Below are 20,078 nucleotides of genomic sequence, written 5' to 3'. Positions count from 1 at the left end.
GAATCGTTCTGAATTGGGAATTAAAATTTGCGTTCTGTATTGAACAAATACGGAATATATATAAATAGATACATTTCTATGCATTTTAGGAGTTTTGGGAATTTCCCTTTTTATTGTCGCCTGTACGGCTTTGGGTGCGAGGGGGGCTCCCTTTATTTCTATTTCTGAAAGGTGGCAACCCTACTTTTGAAACAGGTCTTAAATTACTGTGGCATTTCTTTCAGTAAAAGACAATAAAAGTAAAGTAGACGAGGTAAACTGACCAGGGTGTGTTGTTCCGGTCCAGCCCACTTTCTCTTGGAAGCCGTTGCTGCTGTTGTAGACTCAAACGTTTTGTGTTCGTTCGCCATTGTACGCGATGGAGATTATAAACTGAAATATTTCCAGGCCGCCGACATTTTCCCCTCGTAGTTTTGTTTTTCCTACATATGTAAAAGCTGCCCCGGCATTGGTTAAGAGTGGCTATTGACCCACTCTCATTGCTCTGGAGCAGGCCAGTAGTGATAGCTGCTTGGCATGCAAAGTGATCACATGTCATCACACAACAGATAGTGTAGTGAGCGTCAGAAGAAAAAAAGGCTGCGGTTAAGTGTTATAATACTGGACCAGTAAATGGTATCGGCGCCCTCTTTGTTGGTATTCGCCGATACTGAGACCACCATTTTGGGCCGGATCGGCCCCCCCTGCCAATACTGGTATCGGTATCGGTGCATCTTTAATTTCAACTGAGTGCTGTAAAATGTACATGTTACAACGTTACATTACACCATGTAACACATATTTTGTTCCCAGGTTCTAAGTGGTATTTCCTAGTTTGCTTCATCGCGTTGACATAAAAAGACTTTTGTTTCTTAAAGAAAAAAAATATTTTTTTCCACTTTTCTTTACTATTGTATGTACACTTTCTTTTTTATTTCATAGACTTAGTTTGATCTGAAACACAAAGAAATGACATTAACAAATATTTTCGGCATAACTAGGACGTGAAATCGGAAATTCTCGATATAGCCTCTAATTGTAGCAAAACCAAACTTTTGCCCTTTTAGTGGCACTTTTTTCATTTGGTTTGAATCCAAGCAAAATAAAATTACACAACAGTAACTTTTTTTCTGTAACATGGTGTTATCTTAGCTGCGCAGTTAAGAACAACCCAAGTAGATACTACGACTGTCAGACGATCCATGTCTGACCTTGCCTTACCTCCACCTTGGTGGTTAGGCAGAGTAACATTTCTCCTTGAATCTGTCTTTTTTTCTCATCTTTTTCTCTCCCACTCACTTTCCTGTCCTGCCTGCTCTCCCAATCACTCCCTGGTGAATAGTGCTTCCCTTCTCTGCCCTTGGCCCTGACATTACCCTCCTCCGTTTGTATTCCCATTGATCACACACACACAAAGTTCTCACTGATACATATACATACGATAAAGAACAAACTTGCATATGGGTGCACACAGACACACACTCAAACCCCCTACAAATGCTAATGAGCTTTATCTTGCATTTTTTTGTCCGCCAAACAGTAGCCCTTGTGAATCTGAGAACTGCTGTCAATTGATTTCTTTCTCTTGTTGGCTTTCCCCTTCCCTCTTTTCCTTGTGTATTTTTACCATCTTTATGTATTTATTTGACTCCTATTGCTTTCTCTGGGAACAGCAAACCTGACAGGTAAGGCTTGGCTGAATTCCATCATGTTTGACACTGGAAAGGCACTATAGAGTGCCTCAAGAGAGAAGATACCTTTAATTAGTGTGACCGAAGGTGATTTTAAATGCAAACGTGCACTGTATTTCCGTCTCAGCTTTTGATTTGCTTTCACTCATGTTTTCAAGCATTGTTGTATTTTTTTCGACGCTCATTAGTAGACTCAGAGACTGTTTTGCAGTGCACAGTTTTAAGTTCTTTGTTGTAAAGTTTTCCTTTTTTCCCGTTTTACCTCACTCTACAGTCGCAAGAGAAAAGAATCAGAACCACGCACAAAATGCCCGCTGAACAACGCAGACATCACGCCGCACCATCCTACCGATCCTGTGGAAATGAGACGGATCAACTTCCAAACACCAGGTACAGAAGCGTGTTCCATCTCTCATTGGATTTTATTTGAAGGCCCAGGCTCAGTGGAGTATTGTGTACATTCCTTGTTTATTTTTTTTATTTTTTTTCTAATGAATTGATTTAATTTTGGAGCATTGCAAAAATAAATGCGGACCAAATAAGTGCAAATAAATAATCTAAATCACAAGAAATGGATTGCAGGTGACTACTCATTCCTTAGAGCGGAAGTTCAGGATTTTTCACATCAGGGTTAATCTTCGAGTTAGCATGGGTTTAGTTAGTCAGTGCAGTTGATTTCAACAAATTCTGTTTGGTTTGCAAGTTATTTGTTAGTTTCAGGACTCCGGAGTGGCTAAGCTAGCGCGAGTCAATGGCACCATTATAGCATGCCATTAAAAAACAACATACAGTGGGGCAAAAAAGTATTTAGTCAACCACTAATTGTGCAAGTTCTCCCACTTGAAAATATTAGAGAGGCCTGTAATTGTCAACATGGGTAAACCTCAACCATGAGAGACATAATGTGGGGAAAAAAAACGAAAACAGAAAATCACATTATTTGATTTTTAAATAATTTATTTGGAAATCATGGTGACCAAAAGTATTTGGTCAATACCAAAAGTACATCTCAATACTTTGTTATGTACCCTTTGTTGGCAATAACGGAGGCCAAACATTTTCTGTAACTCTTCACAAGCTTTTCACACAATATTGCTGGTATTTTGGCCCATTCCTCCATGCAGATCTCCTCTAGAGCAGTGATGTTTTGGGGCTGTCGTTGGGCAACACGGACTTTCAACTCCCTCCACAGATTTTCTATGGGGTTGAGATCTGGAGACTGGCTAGGCCACTCCAAGACCTTGAAAAGCTTCTTACGATGCCACTCCTTTGTTGCCCTGGCTGTGTGTTTGGGATCATTATCATGCTGAAAGACCCAGCCACGTCTCATCTTCAGTGCCCTTGCTGATGGAAGGAGATTTTTCCCCAAAATCTCTCGGTACATGGCCCCATTCATTCTTTCCTTTACACAGATCAGTCGTCCTGGTCCCTTTGCAGAAAAACAGCCGCAAAGCATGATGTTTCCACCCCATGCGTCGCAGTGGGTATGGTCTTCTTCGGATGCAATTCAGTATTCTTTCTCCTCCACACCTGTTTCTACCAAAAAGTTTGATTTTGGTTTCATCTGACCATAACACATTCTCCCAGTCCTCTTTTGCATCATCCAAATACTCTCTAGCGAACCCCAGACCGGCCCGGACATGTACTTTCTTCAGCAGGGGACACGTCTGGCAGTGCAGGAATTGTGTCTCTGGCGGTGCATTGTGTTACTGATAGTAGCCTTTGTTACTGTGGTCTCAGCTCTCTGTAGGTCATTCACTAGGTCCCCCCGTGTGGTTCTGGGATTTTTGCTCACCGTTCTTGTTATCATTTTGACGCCACAGGGTGAGATCTTGCATGGAGCCCCAGCTCGAGGGAGATTATCAGTGGTCTTGTATGTCTTCCATTTTCTAATAATTGCTCCCACAGTTGATTTCTTTACACCAAGCATTTTACCTATTGCACATTCAGTCTTCCCAGCCTGGTGCAGGTCTACAATTTTGTCTCTGGTGTCCTTCGACAGCTCTTTGGTCTTAGCCATATTGGAGTTTGGAGAGTGAATGACTGAGGTTGTGGACAGGTGTCTTTTATACAGATAATGAGTTAAAACAGGTGCCTTCAATACAGGTAACGAGTGGAGCCTCGTTAGACCTCGTTAGAAGAAGTTAAACCTCATTGACAGCCAGAAATCTTGCTTGTTTGTAGGTGTCCAAATACTTATTTTCCACTCTAATTTGAAAATAAATTCTTTAAAAATCAAACGATGTGATTTTCAGGTTTTTTTTTCCCACATTCTGTCTCTCATGGTTGAGTTTTACCCATGTTGACAATTACAAGCCTCTCTAATCTTTTCAAGTAGGAGAACTTGCACAATTGGTGGTTGACTAAATGCTTATTTACCCCACTGTATGTACACATGAAAATCATCGATGACCCATGCATTCAATAGTGTTGGCTATGTTTTCAGGATAAAGTTAATTAATCAGTTAGTTAATTAAAACTTATCATTGTATGTCAATAATTTCAGTATGAACATCAACATTTGTAATCCAGAAGCTCTGCAGAGGAGCAGGGCGGAGTGATATCACATTGTTTTATTTTCATTGATGATTGTTTTTTATGTCGTAGCCAGCAGCAATTGACCAGTTTATATTTTTCCTCGTTCTTCATAGGGAATTTGTGGAAACTTTCCTTTGCCCGTTTCTTCTGTATGTTTCCACAACCTCTAAATGCACATTTCGCCAGTTGCCGGCCGTCAGTTAACCCAGCAGACTGATGCTGCATTCGAGGAAGGTGGGAAGTCAGAGTTTTCCCCCCCCTCTGAGCTGGATAAATATCATTATCCAATATCCACTATTTGATCGCATATGAGAAGTCAGATTTGCTGGAGGTCAAAATGTCTTTTGAAGACCAAAATAAAAACCAACTTGTGGAGATCAGCCATTTTGCTGTTTACATTCCCTTGGAATGCTTTAAGGTTGCAACTGGTACCTCCGAGCGGGATAAGTCCGACTTCCCACCTTCCTCGAATGCAGCATGAGAACGAGTGACCAAAGCACTCCTCTTTATTGGGGTCGTATTACGCATCTAAAAAAAATAGTCCTGCAGAACGGAATGAATTCCAGCAGTTTGGTGTGACATTGTTTTGGCCGCATGGGTGTTTTGAAACAATGATCTGTGTTTTGAATTTATTTGACTATGTTGGATGCTATAATGGTGCCATTGACTCGCGCTAGCTTAGCCACTCCGGAGCCCTGAAACTAACAAATAACTTGCAAACGAAACGGAATTTGTTGAAATCAACTCCCCAACTAACTCAACCCCTGCCAACTCGAAGAATAAGCCTAATGTCAAAAATCCTGAACTTCCGCTTTAAATTCAAAGGGTTTTTTTTATTTTTATTTTTTTGTCTCAGAAACAATTGAATAATTTATTTTTTAAAGGAGGTGTACTCATTTATGTTGATCACTTTAAATAAAACCACAAATAAAACATGGTCCTTCGGTCCTTGATATTTATACACACACACTCTCTCTGTTGTATCATTTATCATCCTTTTACTTTGCTGATGCTTGGTCGTCTCCTCTAGATACCTGTGTTCTCTCTCTTCTTGCAGCCCATTTGGCAGAAGACATTTTGAGAGAGACTCTTACTTGAATTTAAAAAACATTTTCCGGCCAAGTCAGGGGATGTTCACAAGACTCGAATAGAATCCCCCGCCCCTCTCTGCTACTGCTTTTCTATCTTTTTTTTTTTTAACTTCATGGTCAGTCCTCTCCATCAAAAGATTCACATTTCAAACCACAGCTCCCCACCTCAGTGTCCTCAGGGGTCACATACATACTGTGTGCATTATGCCTTGTGTGCTTTGTGTGAGCGTCAGGGAGTGGGTGTTGGGACTGTATTAACCCCCAAAATGAGGGAGTTCAATAAACTACATTCATCTTTATATTACTCTGCATTCATAGCCTGTTTCAACTGAGTGACTCTTTATGACAAGGCTATAATAATGGTTACTTGCTGAGGCCATTTGACACTCTGCGTTCACTTGATGGAATATGTTGACATACAGTGCTGCTCGAAAGTTTGTGAACCCCACAGCGATGGTCAGATTTTTTGTAAAAAAAACTAAAATAACCTTATTAAATGTTGAGTTATACCCAAATCCACAATACTGACATTCCAAATAATGGACTGAAACAAAAGAAATAGTTATATTGTCATTCTTTATTTAACAAAAGTGGTTGATTTAAGAAAAACTCAGATATCATGTGTGCAAAAGTATGTGAACCCCTTCAGTTAATAGGATATTGCGCCTCCTTTTGCAGAGATTACCTCAACCAAACGGTTTCTGTAGTGACTAATCAGCCTCTCACATCTACTTTGGGGGATTTTTGCCCATTCTTCCTTGCAGAACGCAGTCAGTTGAGAGAGGTTTGATGGGTGTCTGGCATGAACTGCTCGCTTCAGGTCCCGCCACAGCATTTCAATGGGATTTAGGTCAGGACTTTGACTGGGCCAGTCCAGAACACGAATCTTCTTCTTTTTCAGCCATTCCTTGGTTGTATTGCTGGAATGCTTTGGATCATTATCATGTTGCATGATCCACCTTCTGCCAAGCTTTAACTTCAAAACAGATGGCGTCAGGTTATGTTCTAGGATTTGACAATATTCCTCAGAATTCATGATTCCCTGGACTATGTGGAGTTGTCCAGGTCCTGAGGATGAAAAGCAAGCCCAGATCTTGACATTCCCACCTCCATGCTTCACTGTTGGGAGAAGGTTCTTTTGGTGGTATGCAGTGTTGACTTTTCGCCAGACATGGCGGTTTTGGTTGTGACCAAACAGTTCAATTTTGCACCTACATCAGTTGATGAAAACTCTTTTTAATTTAGTCTCGACAACACAACTGTTAAAAAAACAAAAAAAAAACTACTGAATTGATTGATTAGGAAATCAGGTTGAAATAATAGAAAATTCCAAAATGTTGAGGGGGTTCACAAACTTTTGAGCAGCACTGTAGAAGTGACAAATAAATCCACACGGTTTTCTCTGAACGCACCTTATCACACCACAACCTCCTTGCAGTTATGCAGAGTGCTGTTTCTTTGCACCCTGGGCATTCAATTCACATGGAAGTTTTACATCAATGAAGTTACCCAGTGAGTATTTGTGAACATAAGAATACCCTAAATGCAACTGTTGTTGGAATGAGCACACTCATGATGCTCCTGATATCCTTGGCCCTATTCCATTCACTTGAGCATATGCTGTATTGGCAATTGGGACGCGGTGACCCATGGTTTCACTGTAATACAAAAAAGATATGATTATTTTTCCCCATCCGCAATGCTTTATTAATGTATTTGAAAGAGTATAATGTATGTGTGTGTGCGCATCTCTGGTCATGTGATAGTCTCACATTGACATCACCATACTGCTAAAGGCGCAGAGTGGCTCGTTTTTTCATTATCTTCCTTGGTTCCCGGGGTTTAATTGGTAAATGGGGCCAAAGTAATGAAGAAGCACAACTCACTGAATATCTACATTCTGTGTCTAATCAAGCTGCCTTTTGCTTGAAGCACTGAATCTTTGTTTTCTCCCCACTTTCCCCCCCCTGTTTTTCATCTCTTTCGTCCTCAAGCTGTCTTAATTTTTCTACTTTTATTCTTAGTTTGGCCTCAAAATGCAGTGCTAGTCATAATAATTGCAATTTACATCAAGTAATCATCTTGGATAATGCATTTTTTATGATCTTTTGCGGCAGGTTATGTTTAGTTTGTACATACAGGAGATGGTTTGTACCACTGTTGGTTAAAGTATTGAGCAAGGGTACACCAACACAGCTATTAAGGGAAGAAACATAATTTTGCATAAGAATCATCATTATTCCATGGTGTACTATATTCATCTGCTCTGCGACTGACTGACAACCAGTTCAAGGTGTAGTCTGCCGTTCGGCCGATATCTGCAGCATAATTCTCCATCACCCTGTGACCTTGACCTGAATAAGTGGTGTTGACGATGAAAGAATGGATATTTATATTCCCTTTTTGAATCCTGTTGTTGAAGTTGCAAATACTTGTAACATGGGGTGTCTGAAAAGTCACTATATATATATATATATGTTAAAATTTCTCAACTATTACACAGTATTTTTTTCTTTTGAATCATCAAAGAAGTCTTTGCAGTTGTACTCGCTAAATTCACTACAATGCTTCAAAGAAATGACAAGTACCTTTATATCTACACATAAATGCATCCATTTTCGACAATCTTCAGCCAAATACGAACGTAGGTTTCGCTGACATTTTGGAGCATCTCTCCCCCGATTTTGCTGCAAGCAGTGTGGATTCTTTCCTCAAGCTGTGACAGGTTATTGGGCTTAGTCGAATACACAATGCTTTTGATATAGCCTCGCAGAAAAAAAAAAGTCACAAGGTGTGAGGTCAGGCAACCATGAGGAGCCTGCTGCTCGATTCAGCGGATGCTTTGGAGGTGATAAAGCTCTACACATACAGACTTCAGGTTTTTCAAAAGCGTTGATCATAAGATTATTGTGTTCGTGTGGAAATGTGACCTGTCACAGCTTGAGGAAAGAATCTGCACTGCCAGCAGAGAAATTGAGGGAGAGATGCTGCAAAATGTCAAGGAAGCCTGCGTTCGACAATGGTTTAAGATTGTCGAAAATGGAGGTAATAGTAGAGGTATACAGCTAGTCGTAAATTCTTTGAAACATATTGGAAAATTTAGCAAGTAAAACTCCTTTGTTGATGCTGAAATTGTGAATAAACTCCTTAAAAGAAGTGTAGAAGTGACTTTTCAAACAACCTGTGTGTACAAGGTGGTATACACGTTCTTCATTGTCTCCAGTCATATTTGTCAGTATGCAGTTACTCTTTTCTGTTACATTACCAACTTTGTGAAACATTTCCATGTTTGCTGTTCTTTCAGATTCTGGTCTAAACAGTCCTCAGAGTGCAGCTGAAATTGAATATGAAAGTTAGTCTTTATGCTTTTAGTATTTGCATACCAGCTTTTGTTTTTGAGCACTGCTTGTCTCCGTTTACAAATGATTTGCATTTGTTTTTCACATGATGCAGCATAATATCTGCACTAATTATTTTATGTTGGTTTCCGTGGGTGTACTGAGTCAACTCAGTAATTCACAGTATTCACTTGGCTGTCAGCTATGCATTAATCCCACGTGCATAAATAACCAATGAGATCACGTCTGCCGATGAAGAGATTTGTTTTTCAAGTGAAGTCTCTGCTATGCCACTCCCCATCTTCCTCCCCCTCTTGTGGCTATCCCTCATTTTACCACCAACCCACTATTTGCACTTAAAGCTTACTGTCTTTTTCGTGCTCAAAGACAGAAAACAATAAAATACACGAGTGAAAAACAATTACTTGACATTTGATCGGCCTCTTTGCTCACTGAAGGATCATCAGAGGAAGAGAGAGGAGAAAAAAATAGTCTCCTGAATTTCCTCCTCCCTCTGTTTGCTTTGCTCACCTACACGCCGGCTTCTTCCCTTTTTAAATGGAAATTGGCATAGTAAAATGGCTTTTGGAAGGAGCCTATCAAAAAGAATCATTACATATCTCAGATGTTTTAGGCAACAGATCGGGGGTTGGAAATACATAATTAGACGCCAGAGTTTGTTGTCTATGCTCACTGATCACGATATTTAGTTGAGCTAGGAAAAATCTTTGGGCTGTAGAGGGAAATGCTGTTGAAGAGAAGGGTAAGAGCAAAGGAAGAGGGGAAGGGAATAACAGTTTGTCCTTGAGTAACTTTGCTTGTGTGAGGGTTACCACCAAGTAAACAGTTTTTGGACTCAACATTTCAATACATTCCGTTGTCTGCAAATGACAATGACGAAAGGAATTGACTCCTCTCTTTAGAGCACATGCATTTTTGAAGGACGCATTTAGAGTTTAAGTGACATTTTGAGTTGTGGTGTCCATCTAGGTGAGTGTGATATGTTCTGCTGACAAAGTGTAAAGATAAATGATGATAAACTCGTAATAAACAAGGACTAAAGAATGTACGATCATCTATCTCTTCTTGCAGCACTGCAGTTGACTCAGGGTGTATGATGAATCTAGTGAACTGTAGCGAGCACTTATGCATGCAGACGGTAATGTGGGCTGCCCAAAGTAAAAGCAATTGATGGAGTGTGTCTGCAAAGCTGGGCACACTCACAAATGCATGTGGACAACCATTGAGGCATTTGCACACATCCACACAAAAAAACAACACAAACAGTCTTTGATCTTTACTGGAAAGATCCATTTCCTGTTCTCTGCAGGAGAAATGTGGGCCCCTCATTTGCATACACATTTCTTTTTTTCACCAACTGTAGCATTTTACACCTTTCTGTCTGAATTTCAATCAAGCAAACTCACAAACAAATTTAATTTACAAATTTAACTTTTTACTTCCCATGGCAGAAATGAAAATTGACTCATTTCCAAGTGTTGCATCTGCGCCCTGCATACACTACATATTTTGGCATTTACATACTGAGTAAATTAAATGAATGAACGGTCTGAATCCTACACCAAACCTTTAAGATGATTTAGGTTTTTATGTTAGCATTAAAGTGATTGCGCTACAGAGGTATAACATTGATTCAGTGTGTGATCCACTAAAAATAGCATGTTTCTTTCCCAATCCTTGTCAAGTAATCAGTTAATTCAGTGTGTCCACTCATTTTCTAGAGTGCGTCATAGCATTCCATGTCATCTCCATTTGTCTCATGTTCTTGTTGTAATCTTCGCAAAGCTCCTTGTAATGGTTGCTGCTGCATTGTTCGGTGTGTAAAATAAATTGCTGTCACTAATGAAGACTGACAGCACTGGGATTTGGGTCCCGCCTTGGAAGTGCAACTAAAGCAAACGGTATTGTTGACCCTCTTGACTTCTGACTAGGCACTGTCAGTGAGAGAGGGGAAATTAAGAATGATTCTGATTTGCATGCTCTGTTAGGTCTGAGAGTTTTTATAATTATTTTTCTTTGTGAATACATGAACATTCAATTGGCATTTGAGCTTGAGGCTGTGAAAAAAAACAAAAAATAGTAAATACAGCAATGACACATGGGCAATGTGGCTGGTGCGTATTCTATCAGAGTACTTCAGCATATGGCGCTGAATAAATTGGTGAAGACAGTCCACAATAGACCCTACTCACATGACGTCACAACCACGCCCCCGCGCCATATTGTCCGTCAACTCGTCACTGTTGATGCATTACCGCTACGTAAATTCCTCCTATTATGGCGTGTTTTTCTGCTCGTTAACATTAATAATCAAAATGGTGAAGGCGTGTGTGGCGGTCGGTTGCAATAACAGAGAAGGTAGACGGAGAGACTTGAAGTTCTACCGGACTCCGAGAGACCCGGAGAGAAGAGCGAGATGGGCTGCTGCAATTCGACGAGAAAACTGGGCTCCAAACGATTACCACAGATTATGTAGTAGTCATTTTATACCTGGTAAGATGCATTTAATATATATTTAGAGTGTTTTGGGCTGACAACCACAATTAAGATCATTGCTAAGCTAATCGCCGACAACATACACTCAGACGTTGTGAATGAACTACCTGAAAATATATAATTATAAGGGGATAATAAGACAGTTGTCATACAATTAATTTACAATTTCACTATTGAGGTCAAAAGCCAAAAAAATAAATTCAACTAGGGACAATCTGGAGTAGTGCTATCGCACTTCATATTTATTACATATTATATACGTATGTAGTGAGAGTGCTATCGCTAAACCATATAACCATTAAAAGCCCTAGTTCCATTGACAAATGACATAAAATACATTAGACTTGACAGTGGATGTTAGCAAGAACAAAAGATTTTGGATTGAAAATTTCGTAACTCACCTTCCCGAGCACAAGATAGATTCCTGCCGAATGTTCGTGGACGAGGACCTGTTTCACCCAACCAGCAACGAAGTATTTATAAGCCTCCAAGCTCTTAAAGTTTTTCAAACTTTCGTGACAATAGGCTGATTTTGTGTGGACAAGATAGTTGTAAATATCAGGGTAGCAGATGTCAGGCAGGGATGGCGAAGACAGCGGGTCGAAAAACATAGATTTAGGCATCAAATATGGATCTGGCGAATGGATAAACTGAAGCTTTTCCACATAACGCCTTTTATGCAACGCATCCAATGAGTTTACAGCATCAGATAACACCGGGGCTTCCATGAATTGCTCTATAAATTGCACGACTAATTGAAACCATTGAGAATAGGGCTAAAAAATGAGGGACAATATGGCGGCCGGATATAGCGACAAGTCATTTTGTGACGTAGGTGAGTAGGGTCTATAGGACAGGACAATACTACCCTGCGGTGGTCTGTCATTACTTACTATTTCTAGTACTAATGTTATTCTTGCAGCCATATACAGTATAAAAAAAGGAGGGCCATGAAAAAAATCAGCTGTTTGAAACACAGCAAAAGAATTCGAGATGATTGTAAATATTCTGCACATTTTTTTAATGTATAGCTTCATTGCTGCCACCCTATTGTGCTGGATTTGAGCTAAGCCTTTGACAATCTGCAGTTGCCTTTTCATTTTTATTAAAGTAAGCATGTTGAAAAATATTTTTCCTATTAATGCATTATCAATGGCTAACATAAACTTCCAAAATCAGATTCAAGTCAAATTTTCCTCATTATAGCCATACGATAATGTTCATGAAATTTAAGAATTTGCTTTTCACAAGCTCAAATTCCAATGAAATACCCAGTTACCCAGTACTTTTTCTCTATATTCACACCATCTTTTGCACAAGCATCACCATCACTAAAACCCCACATTTATCAATGTTTTGTATGCAAAGAGCTTCTAACTCATAAACAATATTGTGTGAAATATATACTTTGAAAAGTCATACAAATTTGCCAAAACTTTCTTTTTCTACCACTTCTTTTTCCGTTGTCTTGGGGAGCAGGTATGATGAATCACCCTCCCATTCCCATCTCCGAACTGGCTGAACACACAGAGCTTCTCAAAGCCAACGACAACCTGAAACTCTCCCAAGAATATGAGGTGAGTGGGTGGAAAGTTTGAGATTCTCATCCGTCTGATTTTCTAGAGCTTGAGAGCCCATTCTGTTCACTGGAGGAAGTTGCAGACATTTAATATTAGTATTTGCTTCACGTACCGTCTTTATGATCCTGTTGGTCACATCCCAATATTTACCATGGCCATTAAAGTGAATGGGTATAGGAAATGGCTATACCTGTGACACTACAAAAAGTAGAACTGTAATTTATCATGTCCAATCTGCAAAAAAACGGTGCAAAAAGTTAAAACTTGAAAATTATTCACTGTATACAATGGATTTAGTTGCATTGCAAAAAATTAAGTTGGAACATTTCAGCTTTGAGGCTCTTTCTTTAAATGTGGGTACAGTAGTCCCTTGTTTTTCGCGGTCAATGGGGACCAGAACCCCCCCACCCCCACCCCCGCGTAAAATGTGAAGAACTGCAAAGTAGGATTTCCCCCCTCCCCCTCAAAAAAACAATAAAATGATCAAAAGTTTAAAAAAAAAAAAATGTATTTACATAATGTATATTTCACATACTGTATACTGTAAAATACGGTATTTAAATCTAGTTACTGTCCTTATGCAGACACTCTGTGATGTTTGGGGGAAACTTGGCACATCTCCTGGATATCGAGGCGATCCACTCACGAGCTTGTAGCGGGGATACGATGCTTCATTTGCGGTTAAAACAGATGTAAAAATGTTAATTCCCCTAGAGATGTTGTAGGTTTGTAGCCACATTTGGGTGCTGTCAAAGCAGGTAAAGATGGAGAAAAATACTGCTTGATATCCTTTCGATGGTCGTGGAGGTGTTTTGTGGTGCTCCATTTGCAGATAAAAGTTGTTTATATTTCCACAAGAGGTATTGGAGGTTTGTAGAGGGCTTTGGGTGCTCTAAAAGCGAGTAAAAATACCGTAATTGCCCGACTATAACGCGCACTTTTTTTCCCAAAATTTACTCGTAAAATCATGGGTGCGCGTTATTCACGGGTACAGGGACAGAGACAGAAAAAATTCATCATGATTCATGTTCCATTCTAAGCATGGACCAGCACAATATTACCTAATCCGAACGACAGTGATATAATAATCAAGTTTCATGTGGTAAATAATTGTTTTCCTGATATATTTCACATCTAATAAAATTAAAATGTTTTTTTGTACTATTCGTTTATTATTTACCGGTACATTTTTCTAAACTTTGCGTTGCAACATGTCGGCACACGCCGATGTTGTCTTGAAGAGAACGTATACGGCGATCCGTTTCGTATAAATGTTGACCATGTGGCGAGCTAAGACAGGAGCCTGAGGAAGCGTGTCGAACTACTGAGCCAAGCCGCGTTGTTTTATTTACATTGAAACTCACAAAGTAACAACGTACGTCTTGCACGCAAATCGCGGGACATTTGTTTACTTCCGGCTGTTCCCTTAACTAAACTCTTCCCCCCGGGAACTACACAACTTGCCAACATTAGTTCCGCTGGTGAATTCTGTTAAAACTCGCTACAACTCCTTACTTTGTGAAAATTATTATCTTATACTGTGAGCAATTTTACCACAGAAAATAAATATATTTTTAAAAAAATAGAATATTAGACTAAAGGATGAAAAAATGCTGCAGCCGCGTACTTTATAAAAGTTCGAGACACGAGACTCATATTTATTGGTGCTAAAATTAGGGTGCGCTTTATACACAGGTACAAGAATTTTCCCTAGATTTTACAGGTAAAGTTGGGGTGCGCGTTATACACGGGTGTGCCTGATATTCTGGAAATTATGGTAGTCCTGGAGGTATTTGGCCTGATAGAGTGCCCCATTTCCGGGTTAAAAAAAAAAAATGTAAAAAAAAAAAAAAAAAAAAAAAAAGGTTAAAATTACCCCGGATGTTGTGGAGGTTTTGTATTGGGCTTTTAGGCGCTCTCAAAGTTTGAAAAAATACTGAAAAGTCCTGCTAAAAATTAGCCTTGAGTTCTTGTTGTTAAAATCCTTGCGTAAGACAAGATAGAACAAGGTAAAAGACTGGGCGAGGCAACAATGTGTGTTGCCAATAAGCTCACGGAATAAAGCCAGTTTTATTGGCGGTCTCGTCGTGTCGGTCATAGTAGGGGCGGCTTCGATGGTGCTCATTGGTTTTGTCATGTGTCAATCGCGCAACACGAACCAATCATGCGTCTCAGAAGAGTGCCTGTGGGTATGTATAAAGCCCCTTTGTCAAGTACAGGATGTTTCATTGCGAAACATTCTTTTTTCGTGCTTTAAAATAAAAAACTAAAAATATTTTTTAATTTTAATTATTTATTTCTAAATACTTTTTTAAACCCTGCAAATAACTGAAACTGCAAATTTCTAAGCTCAAATTGACGAGGGATCTCTATTCAATTGCTTGTTGTATTTGAAGCTATTCAGCACATCAGAAACAAACTTAGTATGTTATGGATTTTCTATCAGGCACATGCTTTGTGTTTTTCTCAGTTGATGTGTGGTGTTATTGTGTATGCATGTACAGTGGGTTGGAAGGCTAACTGAGCTGTCTTGAGCTTTGCTACCACGCCGGTTATAAATGACACTGGAGTTGATTAGAAATCAGGAGCGCTGAATCAGCTCTCGTTTGCATACAAGCAATATTACCCCCTCGCCATTCTTAAATCACGGTGCTTGTCGCCTCTCTGTATGCGCAGCTGAGGTGGAAAGAGAGTACACCAACATGGATTGCCATTATCATGCCTGCCAGAATATGTTGGATGTTTTGGCGGATAATGACTTCTCATAGCATTGCTGCATTTCTCCAGTATCTATTATTCATAAATCTGCAGCCGAGCTTTGCACTAAAGGGACAAGCTTGTTCCGTTCATGGAGGCGAGAGGCGTGATGGCAAGTGTAATTATTTGGTTTAAGGAGTGAATTCGACCACTGGATCCTCTTCTCCCAATCTATCTTTTACTCTCTCGCCATCCCGTATGCCCTTTCACACAACCCTATCAGCCCCGAGAAAAATAAATGACCAAATTAAATAGAGAAGTGTAATTTTAATTTTGTTATTTACGTGATGAATGGCCACTCGTCCATACACCCAGGCTTGCCAAGCGCTTCTCTCCAGGCTCTTGACTGATTGGTTTTTAGCCAGGCGGGAAGTGGAGGGACGAAGAAAAATAGAGGGAAGAGGCAACAAAGGGAGATGCGGTGGAGGCTCTGTTATTGAGGATTTACTGAGACCAGAGAGCAGGGGATCGTAGCATAGAAGAACAGCATTGAGAAGGGTAGAAAAGTCCTTGGCTAATACAGAACTCACAGCGGTCTGAAGGTGTTGTTGTTTTATTGCCGAACCTTCAATAAAGCTAATGAAAGAGCATTGCAGACTAACTTTTTTTTTGTCACCTGGGAGGCCATTTAGGGAACAAAGGTTTGGATGCCAATCTCATTCAACATCTTGCGGTGATCTCGCATGAAATGTCAATAATATCTCCAGCCCCCCGCGACTCATTGTGTCTGGTGGGCGATTTATACATGTGTTGTTGATGCATCAAGCACACGCAAGCCCTCCGTACCTGTTGTAATCTCAGGCTGAGGTAGAGGCTGAGTCTTTATTACATGTATGCATGATTGAACCAAAGCATGCTTGACAGGCAGTATTTCTCAATGTAGCTCCCCTACCACTTATCATCTTCGTTGCTTCGTGTGTTTCACTGCTAAGTTAACTTATTTTGTATTCTATATCCCAGATTACTGTTGTAATACGTTACAACCTCTTAACGTAGACTAAAGGCCGAGTTATGTTTCTGCGTCAGACCTGCGCCGTCAGGGAAGACCCGATTTATGACCCTGCGCCGTAGCCTGACACGATCCTATTGAATTTTCAAACCCTAGCGTCACGCCGACGCATAAGACGTGACGGAAATGGACTGTGATTGGTCCGCTCAGACTGTTTTTTCCGGTTCAGCTCGAAATCACCGCCATTGTACACACAAAAATGGACCAAGCCGACGGGAGTATAATCAAAGAGCCTCGTCAAGTCTCGTCAAGACATCATTAAGATTGCCAAATGGAAAGATCAGCGATTGAATTTAAAAAAATGGAAGAACCACCGAGACGTGTGTGTTCGGATTCGAGTGGCCACACGAAGTGGTGACCCAGTCAGCCAAAAACTGCCAGCTTTTGATCACTTTGTCGTATTTTTGGTTGGTGCACTTCATCATTTATTGTGTACATCTGATTGCTGTGAGTCTGTGACTTATTTACGTGTCACACTTCAAGTATATTGAGAATAAAGCACAGGTTTGGTGTCAAAAGAGTTGCTGTTGTCGTTTCATTTTCAACAACAGACAGTTCACACACGATACATCATCACTGATTGAGAGTGCCTCGGTGCTTTTATGATAACATTAACATCAAGGCTTCCAAAGCAGTTTGGGAAGTTCCATAGATGCCAGAAATCTGCTATGGCTTCCACCTGGCTGGTTGTAGAACACTGCAAACAAATCGGGCTGGAGGGCTTTGCAGACCTCGGACAAAATGCTGGACGCAGGGCTAGACGGCAGTTTGAAGCTAGCCGCCACAGCTAGATGGTTTTCACCCGAGGCTAAAACTCTCTATGTGGCATCAAAAGTTGGACAGACCGCCTCGAAACCGTCGTCTGCATCGCCTGCACCTCAACATTTGTATGATCAACATTTATTCAATGTTGATGAGCTGAAGATCCACATTCAAGCGTTCCATCTTGCATTGTTTATTTTTCTCCGTTAAACTAGTTAAGAGGAAGTTAACAAGTATGCCCCAAAACCGTACAAACATAATGCCACACCCCTCTAGTGGCTTGGCGGTGAATTACAGAGCCACACGTCACCTGGCCGGAGAACCATCGAATGTCGAATGACGTCGTAGTCGCTGCGCCGTCTCCGCAACGCGGGAGCATAACTCAGGCTTAAGGGCGTGCGCACTGCAGGTGTCAGATCATGATTACAGATGCAGTACACACAGGGAGATATCTCCCGACTATGTACCCGGGCTACAGAGACCAACTTCTTCATTCCCAATGTCATATGAATCCACAAAAAACATACAGTATATGCCCTTACAACAGGCAGCAAAGTTCAAGAAACGCTCAAGAATCGACTGAAAAATGTAAACGCACTGAGTGATAGGTTTCCTCACCAAAATGCTTTGTAAATTACACAATACAGTGGTACCTCGACATACGATTGCTTCGACACATGATCTTTTCGACATCCGATGTAAAATTTGACTTGGAATGTCTAAGATCTTGACGGTCCTCCTCCGACCTACATTTGCCAGGCTTTATAAGTTCAGGTGACAGTTATTATTGTGGCAACATCGCCAAAGAAATTGCCAGCTTTGTCAGGTGTCTTATCATTTATTTCATCAACTTGTGCAACACAACATGCCTACTGTCCGCCGTAGTTGACACCAGCAACAAAACATTAAAAGAGAAAGTAAATCTCTACCGCATTCTCTATCTCACATCACACAGTCAGGTACAGCACACAAAAACCGTCCGCCACATTAGAACCCGATTCATTACATAATTACTAAGGGTGTAACGGTACATGTATTTGTATTGAACCGTTTCGGTACGTGGTGCTTGGTTCGGAACGGAGGCGTACCGAACGAGCTTCTGACGTAATGTAAACCTTACTTTTTGAGGCTGTGAGTCGATCGGGTTGCAGTTGTATGTAGATTAATTCAATTCAATTCAATTTTATTTGTATAGCTCTGGATCACAACAACATTGTCTCAAAGGGCTTTGCAGAGGCAATATGATACACAATCAGAAACAGCAAATGAAGCAACAAAGATGAATAAATAAATTCAAGTAGTGGGTTTCCCCCATCCTTAGACCCTCCATGTCGGCAAGGAAAAACTCCAAAAACTCCAGAGCCTTCGGGAGAAAAATGAGAAACCTTGGGGAGTACCACAGTCAGGAGAGATCCACTCCCAGGACGGATAGACAGGAAGCCCCAGGACCGCTAATCGGAATTAGCAGGCGAAGTTACAGTCCGTAAAGATGCAGTGGATTAAGAAACAAGAAGCGGTCCATCTAGCCAGATGAGACGGGGGTAGCAGCGAGGACGTCCATCCAGCGTGGGGTCCGGAAAGTCAGGAGGCTGCAGCTGAAAAATAGCCTCTCCCCAGTGGGGAGGGGGGAAAGGGGACACCGGGTGACTAGTGATGAAGAGACTAGACAACTAGATATTAACATTGGAAAATAGAAATAAAGTAAGATAAGTGGTAGGTAGAATGAGAAAAAGGAGATAGAACTTAGTGACTGTACTTCACCCAGCTTTATAGCTTCTAGTGCAGCTTAGACTAAACTTTGAGTCTACTCCGACTTCAACTAGCCTGACCATAAGCTTTGTTGAATAGGAACGTTTTCAATCTAATCTTAAATGTGCAGACTGTCTCGGCTTCTTTAATACTAGCTGGAAGCTGATTCCATAAAACGGGCTTGGTGGCTAAAAGCTCTAGCTCCGACAGTACTTTTAGAAACCCTGGGAACTACCAGTAGACCTGCATTCTGAGAGCGGAGTGTTCTGTTGGGGCGGTATGGAACCAGAGCATCGGTAAGATAAGATGGCCCCAACCCATTAATGGTCTTAAATGGAGGATTTTAAATTTAATTCTAAACTCGACTGGAAGCCAGTGAAGGGCCTGGAGCACAGGGGTGATGTGCTCTCTTCTATTGGTTCCTGTTAAAAGTCTTGCTGCTGCGTTTTGGACAAGCTGAAGACCTTTTAGAGAACTTTTAGGACAAGCTGCAAGTAGGGAGTTACAGTAATCCAATCTCGATGTAATGAACGCGTGAATTAATTTTTCTGCATCGCTTTTAGATAAAATATTTTTTAATTTTGGCTATGTTGCGCAGGTGAAAGAAGGCCGTTCTGCAGGTTTGTTTATTGTTAGCTTTAAACGATAAGTCAGGGTCAAATAAAACTCCTAGGTTTTTAACTGTGGTGCTGGAGGCTACACTTACATTGTCCAGAGTGACTATCTGGGCAGCTAAAGAGTCTCTCACACTTTCCGGGCCTATTATAAGGACTTTTGTCTTTTCAGGATTAAGTAGAAGATAGTTAGTGCTCATCCAGGGTATTTATATCTCAAAAGCAGGTGCTTAGTTTGTCCAGTTGCCTGATCTGCTCAGGTTTGATGAATACAGTTGTGTGTCGTCAGCATAACAATGAAAGTTAATGCTATGTTTTCTGATGATATTACCAAGAGGAAGCATATACAGCGTAAACAAGATGGGCCCGAGGACCGATCCTTGCGGCACACCAGATTATATTTACTCCGTCTTCTCTACTGTAATGAGGACCAACACGGTAGGACAGTATAAC

General features: G+C 40.7%; 1 protein-coding gene across 14 annotated transcripts in view; it reads left to right on the top strand.

Moving 5' to 3' along the window:
- ptprsa (protein tyrosine phosphatase receptor type Sa) overlaps positions 1-20,078 on the top strand; it is a 374,739-nt gene that overhangs the window by 317,174 nt on the left and 37,487 nt on the right. For 10 of the 14 annotated variants that reach the window (XM_057840793.1, XM_057840795.1, XM_057840789.1 and 7 more), the window contains 3 exons: positions 1,945-2,060; positions 8,604-8,651; positions 12,634-12,731. In XM_057840793.1, the coding sequence (XP_057696776.1) occupies positions 1,945-2,060; positions 8,604-8,651; positions 12,634-12,731 (262 nt within the window). The remainder of the gene's footprint in view (positions 1-1,944; positions 2,061-8,603; positions 8,652-12,633; positions 12,732-20,078) is intronic. The other 4 variants (XM_057840797.1, XM_057840801.1, XM_057840803.1 and 1 more) reach the window with 1 other exon arrangement.

Source organism: Corythoichthys intestinalis, chromosome 7 (genome assembly GCF_030265065.1).
Source record: "Corythoichthys intestinalis isolate RoL2023-P3 chromosome 7, ASM3026506v1, whole genome shotgun sequence".
In the NCBI taxonomy this organism is placed as follows: domain Eukaryota; kingdom Metazoa; phylum Chordata; class Actinopteri; order Syngnathiformes; family Syngnathidae; genus Corythoichthys; species Corythoichthys intestinalis.
This window is presented reverse-complemented; position numbering and strand designations above follow the sequence as displayed.